At 45.4% G+C, this 24,416-nt stretch overlaps 1 protein-coding gene across 1 annotated transcript in view; it reads left to right on the forward strand.

Annotated features, from left to right (window-relative positions):
* Positions 1-724: 724 nt before the first annotated feature.
* EPHX2 (epoxide hydrolase 2) overlaps positions 725-24,416 on the forward strand; it is a 33,677-nt gene continuing 9,985 nt past the window's right edge. Inside the window, exons 1-11 of the mRNA XM_080926461.1 lie at positions 725-870; positions 6,928-7,012; positions 9,441-9,600; positions 10,236-10,426; positions 11,098-11,220; positions 14,723-14,791; positions 16,223-16,318; positions 16,809-16,887; positions 19,252-19,286; positions 21,985-22,011; positions 24,005-24,090. Coding sequence (XP_080782587.1) covers positions 770-870; positions 6,928-7,012; positions 9,441-9,600; positions 10,236-10,426; positions 11,098-11,220; positions 14,723-14,791; positions 16,223-16,318; positions 16,809-16,887; positions 19,252-19,286; positions 21,985-22,011; positions 24,005-24,090 — 1,052 coding nt within the window. The 5' untranslated portion in view covers positions 725-769. The remainder of the gene's footprint in view (positions 871-6,927; positions 7,013-9,440; positions 9,601-10,235; positions 10,427-11,097; positions 11,221-14,722; positions 14,792-16,222; positions 16,319-16,808; positions 16,888-19,251; positions 19,287-21,984; positions 22,012-24,004; positions 24,091-24,416) is intronic.

A 24,416-nucleotide genomic window follows, 5' to 3' on the forward strand; every position in this document is an offset into this window, starting at 1 on the left:
TCTTTTACACCAGCCTTGGCCTCAACGGTGGATTTGTTATTGGACTCATTAATAGTCGAGTTTTCTCTTTATCCTCTCAACTAGGAAGAACACTGGGCCAAGGGGCAGGAAGGTTCCAGAAATATCCAAGAAGCCCAGGTCACTTTTAAGCAGTGTTACTTCAAATGCAGTGCACAAAGGGGAAACAGACTCGATTCATTTCTTCTAATTCTCAAGAGAGAAAGTATTTTGAGTTGGCACACTGTAACTGGAAACTGTGTTGTATTCCAGAAACGCTGCCAGAAGAAGCAGGCAGATGGGAGGGGATTGCAAAGATGTGGACCACACTTAGAGAAGATGGTTCACAGATCCCAATGTATATGGGATGTGCCAACCAAGACCAAAAACTGAAGGAGGAAATGTTTGAAATGTCCCCTCTCCTCCCGCCTGCCTTCACAAGATTCCTCTCTCTCCATACCAAGCCTGTTTCCAAACGGTCAAAGTCTGAGAACAGGAAGGGGGTAGGGGAATCCTTGGCAAGGTTTCTAGTCCTTGGGCTAAGCAGAAGGAAGTGGCCAAGACCGGGATTGACACTTGGGAGGAACATCCAGCAGGAACCTCCCAGCTAGGCAGCCTTCCGGTAGGCAGGGCAGTGTCGGTAGTGGGCGTGGTGGGGCGTGGCCAGAGGGCGGTGCTGAGCCTGGCTCGGCTCTACTGCCAGCCTCTCCACTCTAGGTCACAGCCTTCCAACTTCTTGTCTGTGTCAGTTTGGCGCTCCAACTGGTACATCATGGCTCTGCGTGTGGCAGCGTTCGACCTTGACGGAGTGCTGGCCCTCCCCTCTATAGCCGGGGCTCTCCGCCGTACCGAGGAGGCCCTGGCACTGCCCAGGTAAGGGGACCCGCGCTGGGTCAATGTCCCGCCCTGTCCACACGCCCAGCCGAGGTTTCAAATTGCTTTCCAGGTGAGCCTGGGCAAGATCAAAATCATTTCCTGGTACTAAAACGCCAGCACGCCCGAGTAGATCCATTGCTAAATGCTAAATAATTAAACTTTGCTTTGAACAAAAAAGTCTTTTACGAGAATAGGCGTTATTAGGTTATTTGCTGCCGGATCAATTCTATAGAATTGGGTCTTAAAAATACCCGCCGCGATTTACAAGAAAGTTCAGTCCAAGGCCAGTGTTACTGGAGATCTAATGAAAGAGCAGTTTACAGAAAAGTTCCACAGTCCAGAGAAATGGGGTTCTGGGAGGCAGTCACTGACTCCAGAAAGTAGTAGCTAGGTTTCAGACGGGGAAGAAAGGAATCAGGGGACTGTGGAAAATGTCTGGAATAAATATATCAAAATATCCAGACACGGGGCAGGAGAGATGACTGGAGTTAAGAACTTGCTGAAGTTTGAGTCCCAGCAACTAAGGCTGTTGTTTTGTTTTGAGACAAGAGTTTCTCTGTATAGCCCTGGTTGTCCTGGAACTCAGCAGCTTGTCTCTAATTTCCAAGTGCTGAGACTAAAGGTGTTCGCCACCACTGCCCAATTTAAAAAGTAATAAAAATAAATGATTTTTTAAAAAGATCTAGATATCACTAATTGTATGTGAGCTCATGTATGGTTTTCCTTCTACTTTTAAAAATTTTTCCAACCTTTCAGTTTAAAAATGTGTTTTATAATCAGAAAAAAGAAAAACATTTATGTAAACAAATAAAAAAGATAGAAGTGTCACTCTGGTATCACCCAAGGAAAAGAAGGAATGGGTAATTTCAAATTACTACTGAGGGGAAGTGGTGTAAGGGCAGCTTGAAGTCTGGAGATCGGTCTGGTCGAAGGATTCTTAAATTCAGACACCAAAGGCCAATAGGGATTAACCTTTGCACTATATAAATCATGCAGCCCAACCCAAAGAATGCTCAGCATCTACCACCAGGCACCTTTTTAGATGCAGAGACAGGGGCTCTTGCTTGATCACACAGTAGGTAGTCACAACCTTGCTTGACCACACAGTAGGTAACCTCAGTGACTCTGAGAACAGTGTTCCTACACTCAGTATAGCTTCTTCCCTCTCTGGCTCATTGTGACTTTGTATCTTCCTTGGCTGCTGTTCTGAAAAAGTTTCTGTCCAGGGTGAATAAACACATCAGTAACTAAGAAACATCCATAAACAAGTGGCTACAAAGTCCACCTTCAAATGATCAACCTGTGACTAATTAGAATTTGAGAACTACATTTGAAAGTGAAAACCCACCTACCTCTTGCTTGCCCAAAAGAAGTCGTGCCTTTGGGCTGGTAAACTGAGGAAGGATGATGATGAGCTAATTTACAAGAAGTGTGTGTGCATTCACGTGTGAAGCTATACCCATTTTTTTTGTCTTTATCTTTTTAAAATTTTTAATTTAACCTTTTTTTTTATTATTCACTGTACTTGCTCACTACCCCTCCCCCCGCCCGTCTAGCCACCTCCTTTCAAATCCTTCTCCCCCCTCCCTTTCTTCTCTGAGCAGGTGACCCCCCCCCCCCCCGGGAATCCCACCCTGGCACTTCAAGTCATTGTAATGCTAGATTCATCCTTTCCCACTGAGGCCAGACCAGACAGCCCAGCTAGTAGAACATAACCCATGTACAGGCAATGGCTTTTGGGACAGCCCCCGTTCCAGTTGTTGGCGGCCTGAATGAAGGCCAAGCTGCACATCTGCTGTATATGAGCCAGGAGACCTAGGTCCAGCTTTGGTTGGTGGTTCAGACTCTGAGAGCCTCATGGGTCTTAGTTAGTTGACTCTGATGGTCTTCCTGGGGAGTTTCTATCCCCCTTTGGGGCCCACAGTCCTTCTTTCTGTTCTTCCAGAAGAGTCCCCAAGCTCCATCCACTGTTTGGCTGTGGGTGTCTGTATCTGTCTGAGTTAGATGGTGATTGGAGGCTCTCAGAGGAAAACATGCTCCTGTCTGCAAGCATAACAGTATCATTAATAGTGTTAGGGACAGGTGTCTGCCCTTGGTATAGGTCTCAAGTGGGGCTGGTTATTGGTTGGTTATTCCCTCAGTCTCCATTCTATATGTCTGTTCCATCCTTCATGCCTGCATTTCTTGCAGACAGAATAAGTTTGGAGTTGAAAGTTTTGTGGGATTTCCCTCTCTTCACTGGGGTTCCTGTCTGGATACAAGAGGTGGCCTCTTCACATGCCCATTTTTATGTGAGGGTATGTATGTACAGATGTTTTGTGTGTAGGTCCATGGGTGTGCTTGCTTAACCTGTCTTTTCAGTCACCTCTCCCATTCAGTAAGATACTGCCCTTTACTAGGAGTTTTGGTTCAGGGTTAAATTAGCTGATATGTAAAGCAGATAGGCAGCAGTGTTCTTGATACATGCTATTATTTACCAAATCTTCATGTCTACAGAGTGATGCACTTAGCATATCACTAGATGCTACCTCATATAGCTCCTCCATGACTATGGTCAGGGTTGTTTCACAGGTGCCATAGAGTAGGCCACAGCAAAATGAGCTGAACTCAGGAGATCAGAGTGCAGGACTCAATGTAACCCAGGTCCTCTGGAAGAGCAGCCAGGACCCTCCAGCATCCTGGATCTCCGGATTCACCAGTTTCCTTTTCTGTCATGTCCCTTTCACTACTCACTGCCTTGATGAAGCATTCTTAAACTACAGTGCTCAGGGGCTGGTGAGATGGCTAAGCTAACAGAGGTGCATGCTACCAAGCACAGCAACTTGAATTCCATCTCCATGACCCATGTGGTAGAGGAAGAGAACTAACTCCCTCAAGTTACTTTCTGTGGAATGTGTGTGCATGTGTGCCAGGGACCAGCCTCAGCTTGGAGAGGGGTCTTGAGGAATCAGTGTTCAGGATCAGTGAAAAGAGTGACTTGAAGCCAAACGTGGATATAAGCTGACAGCCAGTGTTCTGCTCAAGATGGATCTCCAAGGAGATCTCCAGACGGCTCATCCAAATAGCTCAGCTCTCACAGACCAGACATTTTATGTACATATCAAGTCAGTCATTTACTCCAGGTTCCCTTTCAATTATCCCACTAATCAGCATTCCATGACCAGTCCCTTGATTCTTAGAAAGAAACAGCAAGTACATTTTTTTAACAGTGCAAATGAATTCAGAGATCTGCCTGCCTTTGTAAGCACAAACAATAAACTTAACTGAGTGGGATCTTGCCCTGCCATCACCACTCCCCAAGTCTCTTTGTTTCCTCCCTTAATATCTTTCAGACATGCTGGCTAATAGTGCATAGTTGAGAAATGATGTTTTCAAACTCTTGTTTTCAGCGTTCATTCCAACAGCCTTAAAGGCTATTCTGATGATTTCAGCATTTACCATTTTTGCTAAGGACACAGATGTCCCCTCACCTCTCAGATTCATGTTGTCTCTGATTATCATAGAGTCATTAACCTTGGCAGAGAGAATATTTCCCAAGGAGGAACATGAAGTAATATATGGTTCTAGGGGCAAGAACCATGTCATATCTGTACCATGTAGGATTCACCTCACATGCACACACCTACACATAAATAAATGCAATGAAAATTAGAGTTCATGTTTTTCAATAGCAAGAATATTCTCGTTACCACTTTTACTTTAAAATAACCCCTGCCTGCTCTTGCAGCATCCCATTGCAGTCATGCTGGTCTTGTTCACTCTTCCTTAACCAATCCCCATTTCCCAGGGAGAAACAAATAATCTCCTTAGTGTCTCCATCTCAGTCATACACTATAGCTATCTGCTCACCAATCACTGTGCATTTCCTAAGGGTGGGGTTGTTATTTTCCTCACCTTTTACATCTCAGGTTGAGGCACAAGCCTCACACACCTTAGGCATCTAATGAAAGCCTCTGGCTTTCAATTGCACTCTGATTCTTAAAACTGCAGGGCAACTGCTAAAGTGCCCGAGGAATCTCACTATGGAGATGGCAGTGTTCTGACACTGGACTGAGGTGGTATTTGCATTGCTCTGTGATCACTATGAATTGTTAGATGGGCAGGTAGAAAATGTGTGAATTTGCTGTCAATCATTATCTTAATGTGACTGTTCAGAAAGCCCTGTTAGCAAAAGTGGAGCAGAGCTATTACTAAACACAAGAAAGTTGGTCAAGGCCACACACACACACACACACACACACACACACACACACACACACACACATATGTGCACAGAGTTGATTTTATCTGGGAGAGGGTTAGTCTGTTTAAAAGCAAAACAACAACAAAAACTTCTTTATAGTCAGAAACAAACTAAAGTGGAATATAGTTTTTCTCATAACTGGGGATGGTGAGTTTGGGCTTGGCAGTTGCAGCTGATAATAGGCAAGGTGTGTCTGTTTATTAGTGCTGCTGAACAAAGAGTACAGACCAGTTGGCTTAGCAAGAGATATTCCAGGAGGGTAGAAGTTCAGATTTCAGCAACATTGATGTCCTGGTTTGCTTTTCTTTTGCTGTGATAAACACTGTGGCAAGGAGCAACATGGGCCTTACAGGTTATAGTTCATCTAGGGAAGCCAGGGCAAGAACTCAGAGCAGGAAGAACCTAGAGGCATGAACTAGAAGAAACAGTGGCAGAATAATGCTTGCTGGCTTGCTATTCCTGGCTTTCTCAACTGCCTTTGTTATACAACCCAGGGATGGCTCAGCCCAGATGCTGGATTCTCTCACATCAATCAAAAATCGAGAAAATGCCCCATAGACATGGAAGCAAATCAGTCTGATAGAGGCAGTTCCTCAACTGACATGCTCTCTTCCCGATGTGTCTTGTTGTGTGTCAATTTGACAATAAATAAATAAATAAATAAATAAATAAATAAATAAGACAAGACCATCTTACCCATGTCAGTTAATGCACAAGCATATCCCTTTAAGTAATACCCATTTTGTTAATTGTACCCAAGATCTCCATGTTAATATTACAGTATAAATACAGTCTGACTTTTAAAAGTCTTATTGTCTTTAAAATTTTCAACATGTAAAAGTTCAAGATCTCTTTAAAAATAGGAAGTCTCAACTGTGAGCTCCTCTAAAGTTAAAAACGAGTTACATTCTTTCTTGTTCCGAGAGAGAAGAACCAGTGTACAGTTACAATAAGATCAAAGAAAAGTCCAACTCCAGCAGTGTAACCAGCTCAGTGTCTGGCACTGTGACTCACTCATGATTTTCTGGGTTCCAAGGGCTTAAAGACTCTACCTCCATTGGAAAGGCTCTTACACATTACCAGGTTTGGCTGCCAGTTCGTGACACAGCCTTGCCCTCCCGCTGGCCCCAACCATACCTTCTTTGTGCTGACCCCGATGAAATACCTCCCAGAAGATTTCATCACAGTGACTCTGGCCTCTTGGTAATCATGTCTGATTATTCAGTCCCAGAAGCCATAGAGTTCTCATCTAAAATATCACACTAGATTTGTGACAGTTGGTTGCCTCGAATGAATCATCTCTCTTTGGCTTGAGAATTATATCATCTCTGTATGTCCAAGAAGGTTTTGTGCTCTGTGTGTGCCTTGGTCTAAGTCGCCCCTTTTCATTAGAATTCCAATCATGTTAAATTAGGACCAGCCCCAAAGGTCTCATTAACTTCATTATCACTCTAAAGATTCCATCTCCAAATATAGCCCCATTGTGAAGTACTGGAAAGTAAAACTTTAGTGTAGGAATTTTGAAGGAGAGATATTTTAGTCCCTAACTCAGGAAATAATTCTAGAAATTAGAGATTAAGATAAAATGGGACTATATGTGTATAATAAGTACCAGGAAAAGAATTGTGCCTTTTGCAGAATGTGAGCTAAAGATGGCTATATGTGAGCAAACTTGATCTTGGCTTATAGCTACCCATCTTTTCTGATACAGTTTGTCTACAAATATAAATGGAGGCCGTCTGTCCCTGTTATGGGACACATGATGAAGCCATTGGATGGCTGGTGATGATGCTGCTCCTTGTATCTTCCAGAGGTTTTCTGCTTGGTGCTTTCCAGACGGAATTCCCAGAGGGACCCAATGAGCAACTCATGAGAGGGAAGATCACATTTTCCCAGGTGAGGGAACACTAGGTGAACCCCTTGGGGAGGTTCTCTGAATCATTACATTTCTGCCCTGTCCTTCAACTGCCTGTGGGCATGATCATGTCTTCTTGACTCCTGCAACCCCACCTTCATCCCCTATAACTTACAAAGTAGCAAGACACAGGAAGGTGTGTTTAAAATTGAGTTGTTGTCTGTCTGGGCCAACCTGAGGGACTTTCGAGGCCTTGAGAAACTGTGACAAGAAATGATGACAACCAGAGTAGCTATTTCAGGTCAGGGCCACTCAATAACTATAGAATAGGGGTTTGGAGTCAGGGACTAGGGTTTGTTTTATAGGACCTACTTACAGATCAAGACCACAACAAGTCACTTAAGTTCTTAAAACCTCCATTGTGCTATCAGTAAAATGGGATGATGATACCACCCATGTCCGAGTGGTTATGAAGCCTGGGAATGCTTAGTGTTGTGCATTTCACTTGGTTGGTATCACTAAACATTGTTCCTGGTACTAAATCCTCAGTTATTTTTTAATCAGGTAGTCATGGTATTCACAATTGTGAATTAGTGTGTCCACAAAGAATGTGTCTATAAGCCCACGGTTCTTTTTAAATCTACTTATTAAAAAGTTGTATTGTTGGAGACACTTATCACTCTCTCAGTGAACTTGGGGGCCACCTGGATAAAAAGAAAGACCATAAGAAACAGAGGATCGGGGTGTCTGCTGAAGATAGTGTCTCCTATATGCCACATGAAATCTCAAAATGGCTGCCTAAAGAAGACCATCACAATGATAGTATCAGTTGTTTTGTCAATGTGGATGGAGGAAATCTCACAGGACTCCATTCCAAAGTGAAGAGCTATAGGCAATTAATGACTGCCAAGAGATTAAGAATCAGTTCCTGAGGGAGGAGCCACCTAATTGACTATCCAATCCCGGGTGGGCATTCCTAAACATACATACATACACACACACACACACAATCAGCAGCAGCAGCTTAGGCTGCGATTGTAGATGTGCTACCAAAGTCTGGTGACTCAAGTGTCAGATAATCATTTCCCCCTCTTCCAGGAACTAGAGAACACAGGGCATGTAGGGAGGGTGCTCGTCCTGGGCTCCAGTCAGCCCTCTTCTTGCTGTAGCCTTGTGTAGGAAAAAAAGCAAGCTTCCAAAGCTCTGGTGTGTTTTTATAAAGGTATTAGCTTCAGGTATGGGGACTCCACTCTCATTACTCAGTCATCTCTGAAAGCCCCCACCTCCAGATAATATACACTGAGCATTGGGGCTTCGATATATACCTTTTAGCAGGGTACAGATGTTTAGCCCACCGTAAGCTGCCATAGTAAAACACAGAAACTGAGAAGTTATAGATTAGAATCTCAAATGGATTGGTTTCTTCTGGGGTTTTATTTGCAGACAGCCAATTTCTCATCGGATCAATATATGGCTTTCCCTCTGTGTATGTGCATTAGCTTTAGGTTGCTAGGGTAAAATGCCTGAGGCAAATAAGTTATAAAGGGAAAATATTTACATAGCTATCAAGTAAGAGTTCAGTCTAAAACTGGACAGTTCTGTAGTGTCGGGCATCTGGTTCAGGCAGTACAACTTACATTATGAACCAGTTAGAAGAAGAGAGAGGCTGGGAAGCTAATGTCCCACAATTCCTATAACCATATGCTCCTGATGGCCTAAGGACCTTCCCTCCCCTATGTCTCCCAAAGTCTCCATCCCCCAACAGTAGTGCGGCTCTCTGGATTAATCCTGGAGGACAGTATTCCTACTTCATGACAGCATGAGGCTGTGTTCTGATCTTATCCTCTGAGGATGCCCATCTTACTGAATTAATTCACCACTGATGGCCTCATTTAACCTGACTCTCATCTTTAAAACCCTAGTCTCCAAAAGTCATTCTGAGGTGCAGAAGATCAAGACTTCAAGGTTCCGGTTTTGAAAGGACCTAAAGTCGTACTCATTCGCGTAGTTTCTTTGAAGGCTGGATGTTATCTTAATGCCCGTGACTTCTCCAGTGCATATGTTCAGATTCTGGCCCACAGTCTTAAGCGGTAGAGCCTTCAAGTAGTAACTAATTCAGCAGAGTCTAGCCCTTCAGGATGAGGTTAGAGTCCTGGAGAGGGGACCATAGAGAATTAGTTAGGTTCTTCTCCTTTGAGAAAAGTGAGCAACGCTGTCTATAACGCACTCTTCTGTCTGCGTCTTGACTCCAGTCTTCACAAGCTTCAGAATTATGGGAAAGGACTTTACCCCGCTTCCAGGCTCCCCAGCTTCTGTTATTTTAGCAGCCGAAGTACGCCCATGCATTTCTTTCGGGGAATGTGTTTCCAGGGTTCGAACGCACACAATTGAACTGAATGGTGCCGCCAAACCTTCTCCAAGGTTGTAACCACCAACTCTGCTACCCGCTCCTATCTGTCTGCTTTACAGTGGGTACCACTCATGGAAGAAAGCTGCAGGAAGTCCTCCAAAGCCTGTGGAGCCACGCTACCTGAGAATTTCTCCATAGGTCAAATATTCAGCCAAGCCATGGCAGCAAGAAGCATCAACCGCCCCATGCTACAGGCAGCTGTTGCTCTCAAAAAGCAAGGTGAGAGTCCTGTACTGTCCATTCCATGGCTCAACTACACCAGAGCCCTGAGAAGCTCAAGTCAGAATACGGTGACCTGTGTTTCAAGGTCACAGATCTGAAACACTCTTAAAGCAAGCCACCAGAGCCTTTTTGAGACATGAGACAACTCTATACTTTTAGGATCCCTGGGGAAATGATGTAACTTTATATAAAAAAGCAGCTACAGTAACTGCTCTATGAATGAACTCTTGCTCTTTTGTTGGTATTAGTTAGTATCAATAATTATTCAAATGAGCAAAATTTTTGCCGCAGTATTTAAAACACGGCTTTTAAGCAACTCTGATTTTCCCAGTGTTTGAGTGTCAGAGGGCCAGTCTTTTGGGTCCTGTGAAATGATGTCATGTGATCAAAGACAAAGTAAAAATCATTCATCAGTAGGTGTTTTATTTTAGTGCTCTGGACTGTGCCTGGGGTGCTGGTGGGTAAGGTGGTTCTTTCTCAGCTTCTCTAATGAAAGCTGTGTATGCAGACTGGAGTCAGTTATCAGGAGCCACAGTAGGGACTCCCCATCTTTAGGGCCCCTTGGAGATACCCAGAGTACCACCATCAGCTCTCTCTGCAGCTGATCCTATCCCTGCTAACTCCCTGCTCAGGATTCACCACGTGCATTGTCACCAACAACTGGCTAGATGACAGTGACCACAGAGGCAGCCTGGCCCAGATGATGTGCGAGCTGAGCCAACACTTTGACTTCCTGATAGAGTCCTGCCAGGTGGGGATGATCAAGCCTGAGCCTCAGATCTACAATTTCCTACTGGACACGCTGAAGGCAAAGCCCAATGAGGTTAGCAGGTACTCTCTTTAGTGGGGGAAAGGCTGTTCCAGAGATCTTGCAACAAGAGAGCCATTGAGTTTACAGCCTGGGGTGTACTTGGGACTCGGCAGCGCGGTCATAGGCCATTCCTCCTGTGTCAGGAGGAATGTTTTTTGACCTGTAGCTTAGTCTAGAATGTTCCATTAATGTAGCCTTTCTGTGGCTGTAGGTTAAATCAGATGCTGTTAGGACGGCTGCCCAAGCTCACTCATGAAGAAACAAAGACCCTGGGAGACTTTTCCTCAAAGTCTCAAGCTAGTGAGAGCCACCCTAGAAAAGGAAGTGGGTCTCCTTCTGCCATGCCTCCCTATCCAATGCCTGACCAAGCTTCATGTCTCACTGGACTCCTGTCTCTGTTCATTACGTGTCCTGGGAGTCACAAGGCTGAAATGCTGTATAACAATCTCCTCCTCTAATCTTAAAGGGTAAAGGAAAGGTCCCTCTTCTTCATGTGCTATACCTTCCTCCTGCTAGACCCATCTCACCCCAAGATGCCAGGTCAGAACCTAGACCCCTGCTCCATCCCTGAGGATCCATGTTCATTTCCTCACCATAGAGCTGCCCCTGGTCCTGTTTGCCTTCTGAGGTTCTTTTCACACAAGATGCTTCCTCCAGCTGACATCCATATTGTTTGGGTCCAGGTTGTTTTCCTAGATGACTTTGGAAGTAATCTGAAGCCAGCCCGTGACATGGGAATGGTGACCATCCTGGTCCAAAACACAGCCTCGGCTCTGAGAGAACTGGAGAAGGTTACAGGGATACAGGTAACTTTAGGTTTGGGCAAAGTCTGGGTCATTGCCACCCATGATTTACAAGTCCACATCCCTGACCAACATCTATCCATTTCTTCTGTGCAGACAGTAGCATAAGTTAAACCATTGTTTGCCAATACAGGAAACTAAGACAAGAGAAAGGCACTTAGGGCTGGAAGACGGCTCAGTTAGCAATATTTTCCCAAGCTTAGCTTGTTCCTAGGTCTAGAAGTCTTATAAGCAGAGGGGAAACTAAGTTCAATTTGAATCAAAATCATTCATCACCCTCTGTTGCTAAGTTTGTCTCTTCTCCCAGTAAGCTAAATACCTATTCTACATCCTTCCTTTCTTCCCGTTGGTCATGGGGAAGTATAGTGTATGGCCCAGAGATTGATTCGCTGTGATCATACTTTGGGCTTTAAATGAGTGAGTTTATTAAGAATGTAGCAAGCCAAAGTAAAAGAGTAAATACCAAGAGATAGGTGATAGTTAGGTAGATAGCTGACTAGATAGATAGATGATAGATAGATAGATAGATAGATAGATAGATAGATAGATAGATAGATGATAGATAATAGGTAATAGATGATTGATAGATTATATGATAGATAGATAGATAATAGATGATTGATAGATTATTAGATAGATGATTGATAGATTGATAGATAGATAAAAAATAGATAGATAGATAGATAGACAGACAGACAGACAGACAGATAAACATCACCAAGTTGGGAGCTCAAAACATCTAGCAGAAATTTTTGGGGGAAGCCCATTTAAAGGAGCCAATAGAAGTTTCTGATAGAGTCTCAAGCAGAACAGAATGTCTCCTGTGATGAGGCTTCCAAGAGGAAGAACAAATAGCAGAGAGGTGACATCATCAAATCAGGTCCTTATAAACATCCAGCGGAAACTGACTGGGGAGAATGAGGGCATGGGCTGAATTTCTCAGTTGAGCTTTCTTTCCATGGCTGAGCTTCCCACAGTAGCAGGTACTGTTATATCATGGCGTAAACAACAAATAGCAACCCTGTGATGGAAGTGGTTCACCTTCTGTCTTAATTAGGGTTTTCATTGTTGTGAACAGACACCATGACCAAGGTAACTGTTATAGGACAATATTTAATTGGGGCTGGCTAACAAGTTCAAAGGTTCAGTTCATTACTATCAAGGCGAGAGCATGGCAGAGTTCAGACAGACACGGTGCTGGAGGAGCTGAGAGTTCTACATCATCATGGAGCAGACTGTTTTCAGGCAGCTGGGTGGAGGGTCTCAAAGCTCACCTCCACAGTGACACCTACTCCAACAAGGCCACACCTACTCCAACAAGGCCACACCTACTCCAACAAGGCCACACCTACTCCAACAAGGCCACACCTACTCCAACAAGGCCACACCTACTCCAACAAGGCCACACCTACTCCAACAAGGCCACACCTCCTAATAGTGCCACTCCCTGGGCCAAACATTTTCAAACCACCATAGCTTCTCATTGTTTAAGAAAATGATGCTTTTACTCCTGGGATGCTCTGCTTTTCTCTCCCCTCCCTGTCACAGAATTTCGGACACAACTCCAGACAAGGGGCCTTGGAGAATTCTTTGAGACAACCATGCTTTTGGGCATGGGGCAACCCTACTTCCAGAGCTAGCTTCTCCGTCAGCTCAAACACTACCTGACAATTTCCCAGTGTTCTGTACAGCACAGGAAGCTACAGAGGAGAATCAGTTATGTCCTTATCTTCAGCACTTTAAACCTGTGGTAAAGTACATTTAGCAGAAAGTTTGCCGTCTGAGTCATTTTAAAGCGAGCAGTTCTGTGGGAGTGGGTACATTCAGAACACTGCAGCCAGCTCCATCCACCTCCAGACTCTTCCATTAAAAAAAATAATAAGTCAGAAGCTTGTACTCGGTAAGTAATGACTCACATTAAACTCTACTTTCTGTCTTGAAGAGTCTGACTTCTAGGTCCCTCGTATGAGTGGAACCACATACTTTTTGTTTTACTGAGTACAATGTCCTTAAGGTTTATCCATAGTGTGGTATGACCTGGGCGGGACTCCCTTTTTTGATCTTGAAAGCCTCTTCTGTTTTTAGAAGTAGAACGAATTCTGGAGTTTATGCCTCCATTTTAGAGGGTAGCTAACAGACTTGTGAGGGATGGCTTTCTTAGGATAGATGGCAGGTGTAGCAGGCAGGTATAGCAGGCAGGTGTAGCAGGCAGGTGTAGCAGGCAGGTGTAGCAGGCAGGTGTAGCAGGCAGGTGTAGCAGGCAGGTGTAGCAGGCAGGTGTAGCAGACAGGTGTAGCAGGCAGGTGTAGCAGGCAGATGTAGCAGGCAGGTGTAGCAGCAAACGGCGGTAACCTACACACCAAGGCTCAGGCATCAGGAGACTTATCTGCCCACGTGCTCAGTAGCTCATCCTATGATACTGATGCTTTGGGAACTGACGCCAGCCAGGTAAAGAAGTGAGCAGTCTGGATCTTTGCTCCTCACCTAGAAGTTTTCCAAAGACAGGTCAGGGGAAGCCTCTGGGTCTCTAGAGGACAAGGACCAAGACACAGACTGTTAGGGGCTGGGCTCTCTGAAATTCACACACTGAAATAGTGATGCCCAGTGTCTGAAAACATGGCTGGATTTGAATACTGGAACTTGGAAGAGATAATTAAGGAAACAGAAGACCAGCAAGGGGATCTGCACCCTAATGTGACTGGTCTCCATGTAATAAGTAGAGACTAAGCCACAGGCACACAGAGGGACACATGAGGTAGGACACAAAGGAGCATGGCATCCCATAAACACAGATCTCAGGAGAAACTGGCCTAACCCACACCTTCATCTTGGACTTCTGTCCTCCCAAACCAAGGAAATCACTGCCTGTTGTTGAAAACAGCCACCCAGCCTGTAGAACTCTGTGGTGAGAATTTGAATAGTCTAAGGCGGGCACGGAGTAGGGCTGCAGCTCACTGAGAGGCACGGAGTAGGGCTGCAGCTGACTGAAGATTCCTTCCTACAGAGGCATCACAGAGAGGCAGCAACTATGCCTGGCCTGAACCTGAAGGCTGTCTGAGGACTTCTGTGGAGGACTGTCTGAAACCACAGAGATGTACAAATCTTGTATTTTTCTGGCTCGCATGATGTTTATTTGGCAACCCCAGGGCCTCTATGGAATACTGCCAGTCATTTGGGAACTTGGGATGACAGAGGATCTACTGTCACCTACTGAGGGCTTCCCAAATCTCATAGGATGCCCAGTGGAAAGATAGGAGATGAGGGACTGTAGAGAATCATGTGTGGGCTTTGTTGGCTTGACCAGGGTGCTATGCCGTCCTGTCTGCATTCCATCAGCCAGAACTCAGTCACAGGACTCCAATATACTGAGACAGCTGATGGAGTCTGGCCATGTCCAATCTGGATGGGGTTGATTCATGAAGACCATCAGGATTCACTCAGGAGGGTGGCAGGGGTGATGTCTGGGCTCTTACACTGTCCTTCACTGTGCCCGTTGTATTTTCAGTTTCCAGAGTCACCTCAGCCAGTCCTGTGTAATCCAAGTGACGTCAGCCATGGGTATGTGACAGTGAAGGTGAGTCAACCAACTTCTCTCGGACCACAGATGCTATGAGGAATAACAAGGGCCATTGAGTTATCAGTCCAAAACTGTACAATGGGAAAACAAAAGAAAACAAAGCCTGGTAAATGGACGGAGCCCTTGGTGAAGCATATACTTCCGGTTGGCCAGGACGCAGTCATGTGACTACATCAACTATTACCAGAGGAAGGCATGTTTACAAATGCCAGCATGTTTCAGAGATATGGGATAAAGCAGATGTTAGAAGTCCTAATGGTTATCTTGCCAATAGAGCCAACCAAAAAGACAATGCAAACAATCATATTTAAGAAACAAACATCTGAGGAGGGGAGATGGCTCGGCTGGTCAAACACTCACTGCAAGCATGAGGTCCTGAGTTCCATGAGAAAACTAAAGCTAGGCATGGTGGTGTGAGTTTGTAATCATAATCATTGGGAGGGAGAAATAAATAGATCCCTGGGGCTCACTCACCAGCAAGAATGGCCTACTTTGTGAGTCCCAGGCAAGTGGGAGAGGTTCTATCTATTGATAATAAATAAATAGATAAGTACATGCATACATAAACTGGACTGCTCTTAGGAAATATGTCTTAGTTTTTTTCTATTGCTATGGTAAAATATCATGATCAAGGCAACTTATAGAAGAAAGAGTTAAATTGGGCTTATGATTTCAGAGGATTAGGGTTTATGATAGTTGAGCAAAGGCATGGCAGCTAATGGCTGGAGCAGCAGTTGAGAGCTCACATCTTAATCCCGAAGCAGGAGGTGGAGAGAACACATTGATTGGGAATGGCATCCATCCAACAAGGCCACACCTCCTAATTCTTCCCAAGCAGTTCCACCTACTGGAGCCCAATTAAACACATGGGCCTATGGGAGTTATTCTCATTCAGACTACCACTGAATGAGAGCCAAGTTGGCTGTTACTCATGTGTGTACCCTCACATACATCACCATCACACACACACACACACACACAAACAAAACACACACTCACATACATACTCTCTCTCCTATCTCTCACCACACACAGACACACACACATACACACACACATACACAAACTTAACAGTTTTTCATAAAGTAGACATAGAATTCTACACATCACCATTTGTTTTGTAGAAAATTTGCTCCCAGTTGAAAATTATGACACTTTAGAGAGGAAGCTAAATTGTTTCAATTCTGTTTGCTCCCAAACATTTGCATAATCTTTTCACATCATAGTGGAAACCACCTAGTATGTTACCCATACTGGCCACTGATAACTCCAGACACTGTTACCTAGCCTTTGGGTCTTGAGCTGATGTAACTGGGTCAGACAAGGTATGAATATCTCCTGCAATGGCTGTGGAAAGTCATCCACATAAGGAAGCCCCAGTTCTGCCTGCATTGGCACCAAGGTTACTCTTACTCCCCTCTTCCACAGCCAGGGATCCGCCTGCACTTTGTGGAGATGGGCTCTGGCCCTGCCATATGCCTCTGCCATGGGTTTCCTGAGAGCTGGTTTTCTTGGAGGTACCAGGTAAGGAAAACCGGGGAAGGTGCTTCCCGAGCAGGGTGAGAAGGGAGGGGCCAGATGGCATAGGCCAGCCTGGGATGTTATGGATGAATCGTCTCTAATTGAAGCCACATGGCTTCAACAGTGCTGACTCTAGAAAGTCTCTTGGGGCTACGCTGGTCCTCGAGACATCTGCATTAGGAGGAGGCTCTTGAGGGCATCCTGCACCTTCCGCTGGGAAACCTTAGTAAGGAACACAGTAATGTGCAGCGGCCTTGTCAAGCAGGACGTTCTGCTCAGTGTACTCTGACACAGTGTACAACCCACCACTGCCCACGGCAGCCTTAGGAGACGGACCCCATCTAGCTCCATGGGAATGAGACTAACAAGTACCCTGTGGCACATTAGGTGGCGCCATTGACAAGTCAGAGGGAGAAAGGCGTACAGGCAGGGAGCATCAGCTAGGGACTGGTGAGTCCACACTGCCATGCCCTTGAACTGCTCTGTTTTCCAGATCCCTGCTCTGGCCCAGGCGGGCTTTCGTGTTCTAGCTATAGACATGAAAGGCTATGGACACTCATCTTCTCCTCCTGGTGAGTTGGTTGTCATACAGACTATCGATGTCCTAAATGGTCATGCTTCTCTCTTGTCTACATCTCTAGCCCCCCTGAGCTCTCCAGCCCCCTTGAGCTTGCCCTGTCGAGGTTGGACACATTTGCTGAAGCTCTGATCCTCTCCTGCACTGTCCCGTATCTTTGCTTTGTACACTCAGAGAGACCCAGGAGGCACACAGGCTTGTGCTGGAAGGAGCCACCTGCTGGCTATCAGGGATGTAGAAGGTAGAGCACAGCAGCTGTTTCTAGAAAGGTTTCCGTGTGCCAAGCTGAAAGACTGAATTTGATTCCTCAGCCGTCCCTCCCCTCCGCCCATTCTCTCTAGGAAGGCGGCTGCTCTTAAGGCCTCATGTCAGTGGCTCATACAATAGCAAACCTTTCATGGCTGATCTCATTTGTTTTCTGACTCTGCGTTTATCCCTGTTGAATTGTACCTACTCCTCACTTTCCAGATGGATGCTTTCAGTGCTCAGTCCACCATCTGCCTATATATTTGTCCTCCAAAGACCACTGGGTTGTTCCCATCTTTTAGCTATTTTGCTTAGCACTGCCTAAACATACACACACACACACACACACACACACACACACACACACACACACGTTCTTCCATTCTTTAGAACTGCTGGAATAATTCTACAACCATATCTAAGCCCTGTGGCTACAGAACCCAAGAATGTGCATTAAATAGCTTCTTAACCCTGAGGCTATTTGTAAGTTTATGAGCATTTTCCTGATACGAAGAGTCCTTCGTTTGTATAAGGTTCAGGAGAATCCTTAGTTCAAAGGTCTTTGGAGCCCAGGTGTGGAAGCAGGGATGTGATGCAGCCAAGCATGCACATAGATTCTCCAAAGGGCAGTGATGCTGTTGACAGCTGGGCTCTCTAATCTGCTTCCCACTTCCCTTACACACGATGATCACAGCTGGCATGTCTAGCTCCTGTGTTTAAAGCCTGCTGACCTAGACTGGGGCTTTGGCCACTCATAGGACCATCCTCCACATCCCTTGAGATATCATGCTGGGGGAAATGGTGGGTTGTTCTCCGTGTAACAGTGTCTGCTCAGTGTCTCCTGTCTCCTGAATGACATGGAATTCAACTACAGACTAAAGGGAAGCTTCCATCCTCAGAGCCCAGGGATGTGAGATTTCTAGTTTTAGTTATAAGAATAGTTGCTTTATATTTAGCTCAGGACAGTCTGCTTGGAATTGCCTGGGAATGATATAGTGGTGTTACAACATTCCAAATAGAGTCAATCGAAAGAGAAGGGCTAGAACTTTTATTGAACGATTTTTTATTAGTTTTCTTACACTTTCTCCATTTTTTGATACTTCTTTGTCTTTATGTTCACTGGACTTGTTCTTATTAGTTAAAAAAAAAAAGGTCACTTTACCACCCCCCAGCCCCCAGTGTAATCTTCAGGGACAATGCAGTCCTTTTCAAAATTCCAATGGCTTCTTTTCCCCATGAGACCAGGATTTGCTATTTATTGTTGGCTGGCTTCAAATTTGCTCCCTTGCTTTGCATCCCAAGTGCTCAATGTCATATTTTTTAGATAGAGATAGAGATAGAGAAATTTTACAATGTATGCAATACCACACATATCCACAAAGAATGGAGTGCATTAAAAAAAAAACACAAATCTGTAGGGGTTTGAAATAAAATGTTGTGATTTTTAAACATTAATCCAAGTTCATAGTAGTTAAGTGGTATGGTTAACACCAGTATAAAGACAGAGGTCTCAGCAAGTGGTGCAGACAAGAAAGCTCACACACACATATACACACCACACACACACACACACACACACACACACACACACACACACACACACACACATGGGCGCATGCACACTCACACTTAACTAGCCTTTAACAAGGATTCCAGGAACACTCTGCAAGAAGCAAGTTTTTCAATAAGTGACAGAGAAAAAGGTCAAATAAAATCAAATTAGGCTTCTATCTAATGCCACATTCAAACCCCAACTCAAAATAGACTTAAAAAAGTAAGAAGAATCAATATACTGGGAGGTTTTGTTTTGGTTTTTTTTGTTTTGGTTTGGTTTTTGTTGTTGTTTTATAAAGAGGACTTCTTGTTATAAGATTAAAATCACATTTCCTCTCTCTTTATGCTTCTCTCTGTGTGTCTGTCTGTCTCTCTTTCTCTCCTTTCATTATCAACAGAGAGACAGAGAGACAGAGAAAGAGAGATAAAAAGAGAGAGAGATTATCAACAGAGAGAGAGAGAGAGGAAAGGATTAAAGGCATCTCTCAGCATGCCTGGCATTTATTTATTTATCTATCTACCTCCTTATTTTATTTCATCCACTCATTTTTAATTACAGAGATAGAAGAATACGCCATGGAATTGCTGTGTAAGGTAAGAAGCCTCTTCAGTAACACCTACAGCAGTGTCTCCATCCTGAGTTTCTGCCTCCTAGACACGAGCTAGGAGCACGTGTGTCCATCCAAACCCCAGGAAAGCACAGCGCACGGCTCGTGTGTTGACTCTCACTGAACACGGAGGTGACAGTTCTAAATGACAGCCAGCAGGTATAAAGCATGGCGTGTCTCCCAAATAAAATTAGGCAGCCTGAGGCTGACACATAGTAGTAGATCCAGATTTGAAGCCTTCCCTACTCCACTCTCTCCATCCCAACCTGAGTGTTCTCAACCACCAGCTCTGTGTGTAGACGGTGGCTTCCCTGCCACAGATAAGCTTCCAGGCAGAACTGTTCTCCTGCCTCAGTTTCCCAGCATGACTCTTCTCCTATTCGATATCTTACTTGGGTCTCCCCACCAAATCCCTGGAATTCACTCACCTGGATTCATGTTTATTTCTACTGGAGTCTATTCCCAGTATGAGTGTGCTGGGTTGCTCCAAAGAACCACAGTCCTGCACGGGGTCCCAAGGTCAGAACAAACAAGGTGAAGAGAGAAATCCCTATCCTCCTCTCTTTTAGTTATCAACAGTACAACCACTACTAACTAGAAACTAGCCAGAGAGAACTAACCATGAGAGAACGCAGACTCCACTATTCAAAGCAGCCACCCGTAGTGGAAACAAGTGGAAACAAACCACGCAGCGCTGGCTAAGGATCAGTAGGTGCTACGCCGTAATCTGCACTGTAAGGTCACTCAGCCACTCAGAGCAGTGAAACAATGGACCCTGTGCCCTCGTGAGTGGATGTGGAAGCTGCCAAGTTAAGCAGGAGCCAGTTACAAATGCCACACACCATGCAGCTAATCTAAGTTCAAGAGGGAACTTGGAGTAGTGGCTGCCAAGACACAGGGGAAACATGGTGGAAAGTGAGGCCTGCCGGGTACAGGGCTTTCCTCCAAGGCAGAGGACGTTTTCTGCTGGATGGTGGTGAGTTTCTTAGCTCTGATAATACTAAACCTACTCAAGTGTGGTTTAACCCTTTAAAGGGGTTAATTACAGTGGGTGACTTATATTTATAATGCTCCTTTTGAAAAAACCACCACAGTGATCTGAATGTAAAATTGCATTTTAAACACTGAAATTGGCTTCAAATATGAGCTCAGAGAAAATGGAATTAAGGCTCACATCACTGCTTGTCTTTGGGTACCCGTGAAGCTCTCTCTCATCACAAATCCCCAAATGCCTTGCGAAACCATTGCCCTCAGCTACAACTCCTAAATTTGTGTGACAGTTCACCATGTGACTTGGAGTTTTTTTCTAAAGCTGGGCTCTCCTTTCATTTAAATTTTATCTTTAATTGACAAGCGGTGTATTCCGTCACGCATGACGAGACATTTAATACCGACTGTAGAACAGTCGCCTCCTGGTAACTGACGGATGTGTGGCCGCACACAATCACCATTTCACAGTGGCAGCACATGACATTCACCCGACATTTTTCAAGAACATATCATCACTGATTATGGTCACTTTGCTCTACAGTAGGCCCGCTGAAACTTACCTACCCTTCTCTCGTACATACAGAGAAGAAAACAGAATTAATATATTGGCAGGGTTTTTGTTGTTGTTGTTGTTGTTTTATGTTTTGATAAAGAGGACTTCTTGTTTATAAAATTAAATCACATTTTCTCTCTGTCTCTCTGTCTGTCCATCCTTTTCATGTTCACTGCCTCAGCCTCTATTAACCATTCTTCCGTACTGCCTCATAGACAACTGTTCTAGACCTAAGGATGAGCCTCTCTCTCTCTCTCTCTCTCTCTCTCTCTCTCTCTCTCTCTCTCTCTCTCTCTCTCTCTCTCTCTCAGCTTAGTTTTCTTTACCATCACAGTTTCCATGGCGATACAAATAAGTCGATTCCACCCTTTGGTGTGTGACTTGTCTCCCTCTGTGTATGTGCCCCTAATGTTCTGCATCTTTCACCAACTGATGGACACTTGGGTTGATGCCACCTTTTGGCTCCTCTGAAAATGACGCGACACACATAAGTGATTTTTATTTTAGGATGGGCGCCTTTGTCCTACCCATAAGCCTCCTGTATATTCATAGCCTTGGGATTGCACCTTGAGAACGCTAGATGAAACATAGCAATGGTGTCTTTTAAAGTTCACCGGGGTTTGGAGATGTGTCTACACCCAGCTGGTTCTTTTACTGTGTGTGGCTTTTGGCGTGGGGTTTAACCTTCACAGTGAAAGATGCAGTGAATGGCTGGGGCTGTGCGTTTTGCAAGTTTCTCAGGTCCCAAGTGTGATTCTCAGCTCGTGGGGACGGGAGAGGACACTGAACTCACTCTGAGTTGATGTGATGAACTGAAATATGGGAAGGTGCTTTGGTAACTTCAGCAGGGTGTGTCACCCGTGCTGGTGAGATGTCTTAGGGTCTGTGAGTTCCCAGAAGCAATGTCAGCATGTGAAATGAAGGTGTTTGTGTGTGCTTCCCTGGGACAGAGCCCATGGTCTCCATCAGAGACTGCAAGAGGTCTCAGGAGACAGAGGGACCACTGTGGTTCAGGAATGGATAGGGGCTCGATGACATGAGTTTTCCTGGGGTTTGTGCTGACACTGTGCGGTACGTGGCAGGTGGCTAACCTTCTATCCACCTCACCTGTCTGATGCCGTGTCTGTGTGCTCTTTTTAAGGAGATGGTGACATTCCTGAACAAGCTGGTGAGTCATCCCTTTAGAACAACCTCTCTAGAGAATTCCATATAAATCTTGATAATGAAAGGAGAGATGGATGTCCTGGGGGTGGGGGGATGACCGTTGGTGACTATGAACAGAGAGGACCGGGAGAGGGGAGACAAGGGCTTTAGACAGAGATAGGGGAGAGGATCTGTCCCCAAAACTAAAGATAGCCAGCGGTGAGGTTGGAGTAGGTCTTTCTTGCAATTCATTAAAGAGAGGGGAGGTAAGTCTCTCTGGCTTCCATCCAGAGAGAGGAGCCTTGAGTATCAGGGGGAGATGTGGTGAAATAATTTTAAAGCTTTTATTTCACAACTCATTAAAACCTGAGTCCCTTCTGACAAATCTCAGATCATGACATGATGACGAATTGTTGAGAATGTCAAACTCAGTCACAGGAATGAAAGCCAGTGGCCACCGTAATCTGTCATAATCTGCAGAGTGCTTGTACTAGTCCCCAGACTGCTCTGCCATGCCCCTGCCTCACAGCATTGGGCTAGGCTGGGATGCAAACACTGCAGGGTGGTTTGAAGAGGATCAGTGTTCCAGGCCAGGCAGGGGAGGGGGAGAACAAGAAGCCGTGGAGCAGTGGGGCCTAGATTACTAACTAGATATAGGATGGAGAGAGTGATGGTTAGCTCCACTCCACGGAACTGAGTCTGAGTCTGGACATGGTGTGTGTGTGTGTATGTGAGAGAGAGAGAGAGAGAGAGAGAGAGAGAGAGAGAGAGAGACAGAGACAGAGACAGAGACAGAGACAGAGACAGAGAGTTGGGGCCATCTAAATGAGCATGGACCAGTCTTTAGTCTGTGTAGTCTTAATGCACAGCTATTAGCTGGCTGAGAATGTTTCCAACTAGAAAGAGGGACCCATGGTTTCAGGTCAGTAGGGTTGAGTATCCATCCCCACACAGATCTGGTAGGACCTAAAGAGGAACCTGGACCAGCTGTGCTCCTACCTCAGGGGTGGAAATTGAAGGAATTGGGACAGATCTGTTCCCTGTAGACAAGTAGAAAGTTTCTAAAGGCTGAGCTATGAGAAAAGTCTGTCATAAGAAGCAGAGGAGAGATCAGAGTTGGAAATAGCTTAGGAATCCCAGGCTCACTGAAACACGGGAAGAATATGGCAAAGGATGTGCCCAATATTAAGAATCATCAGAAGAGTGAGGTCCAGGAGAGCCAGGCAGCGCTGCTCCTGGTGAGTATAGGCCTCAAACAGAAGGGACGGCTGGAGCCTGGTGGGACCCAGTGAAGGCTCTTAGGGAGGTGACAACAGGGACCTGAGACAAGGAGCCACTTTCAGAGGGGATGCAGAGGCTGGAGGCATCTGAAAGGCCTCATGGCCAAATGGGCAGCAAGATGGAGCAGCGAAACAAGCCTGATTTAGTGTGTGTTGGGAAACCTGGGTCACAATTGTGACCATCACTTACCACTTGTGTGGTAGAAGGCAGATCATCTCCCACTGGGATAACAGGCGTGACAGGACTCCAGGTGTGGATATGAATGCCTCCACAGCTCCCGAGTACAGGAGATATTCAGTCAAGGAGAACCCATGTCATCAACAGCTGAAGAAAGGGGAAAAGATCTCCCTCCTGTGGATAATTAAGAGAGGAGAGGTCCCCAGGGAGTAAGGGTGGAATTTTAGACAGTCAATGACCTTGGAGCAGGGAGAGGAAAGTTGTCATTTTAGAGAGACAAGGTGAGGAGAAACAAAAAAATCCATTTGAGAGAAGGGAGACAGAAAGAAAAGAAACTTGTGGCTGGTGGCCTTGTCTTCTAGGAGCATTAATTCAAAGACTAGTCATTTGCAGAGGCCGAGGAAGGGGGTGTGTGAGAGATGGAGTTAAGAGTGGTGTGTGCCTTTGAGGGGCTCCCGGGGGCTCCTGTTGGTGTCGCTGGGCTTGTTGAGGAGAACCTTCGGCTCTTCACCCCGCAGCCCAGGAGTCCATCCTCATCATGTCTCTTTTCGTTTCTCTAGGGAATTCCTCAAGCAGTGTTCATTGGCCATGACTGGGCTGGTGTGCTGGTGTGGAACATGGCTCTCTTCTACCCTGAGAGAGTGAGGTAAGCAGCCAGGTGCACTAGGGTTTGCTAGGCTGGACTGAGTTCCCCCCAAGAACGGCTGTGGGTTTCTCTGCAAAACGGCTAGACAACAGTAAGCAATAGGGACGGTAGACACACTAAGTTACTGAGCTCCTAGGGACAGTCTCTGACAAGGTACAAGTATGTCAGAGACAGGGTCCTGTGGGAGAAGCTCAGGGCCAACTCTGAGTAGGTGGATAAGGAGGTGATTGGGGGCTCATATAGTCACACCATTAAGCGGCAGGAGAGACTTCATCCTGGTCAAAATTCAGAAAACGTGGCCGTTGAGTGGGCACTGAAGTACATGC

This window comes from Micromys minutus (assembly GCF_963924665.1).
Source record: "Micromys minutus genome assembly, chromosome: 12".
Classification (NCBI taxonomy): domain Eukaryota; kingdom Metazoa; phylum Chordata; class Mammalia; order Rodentia; family Muridae; genus Micromys; species Micromys minutus.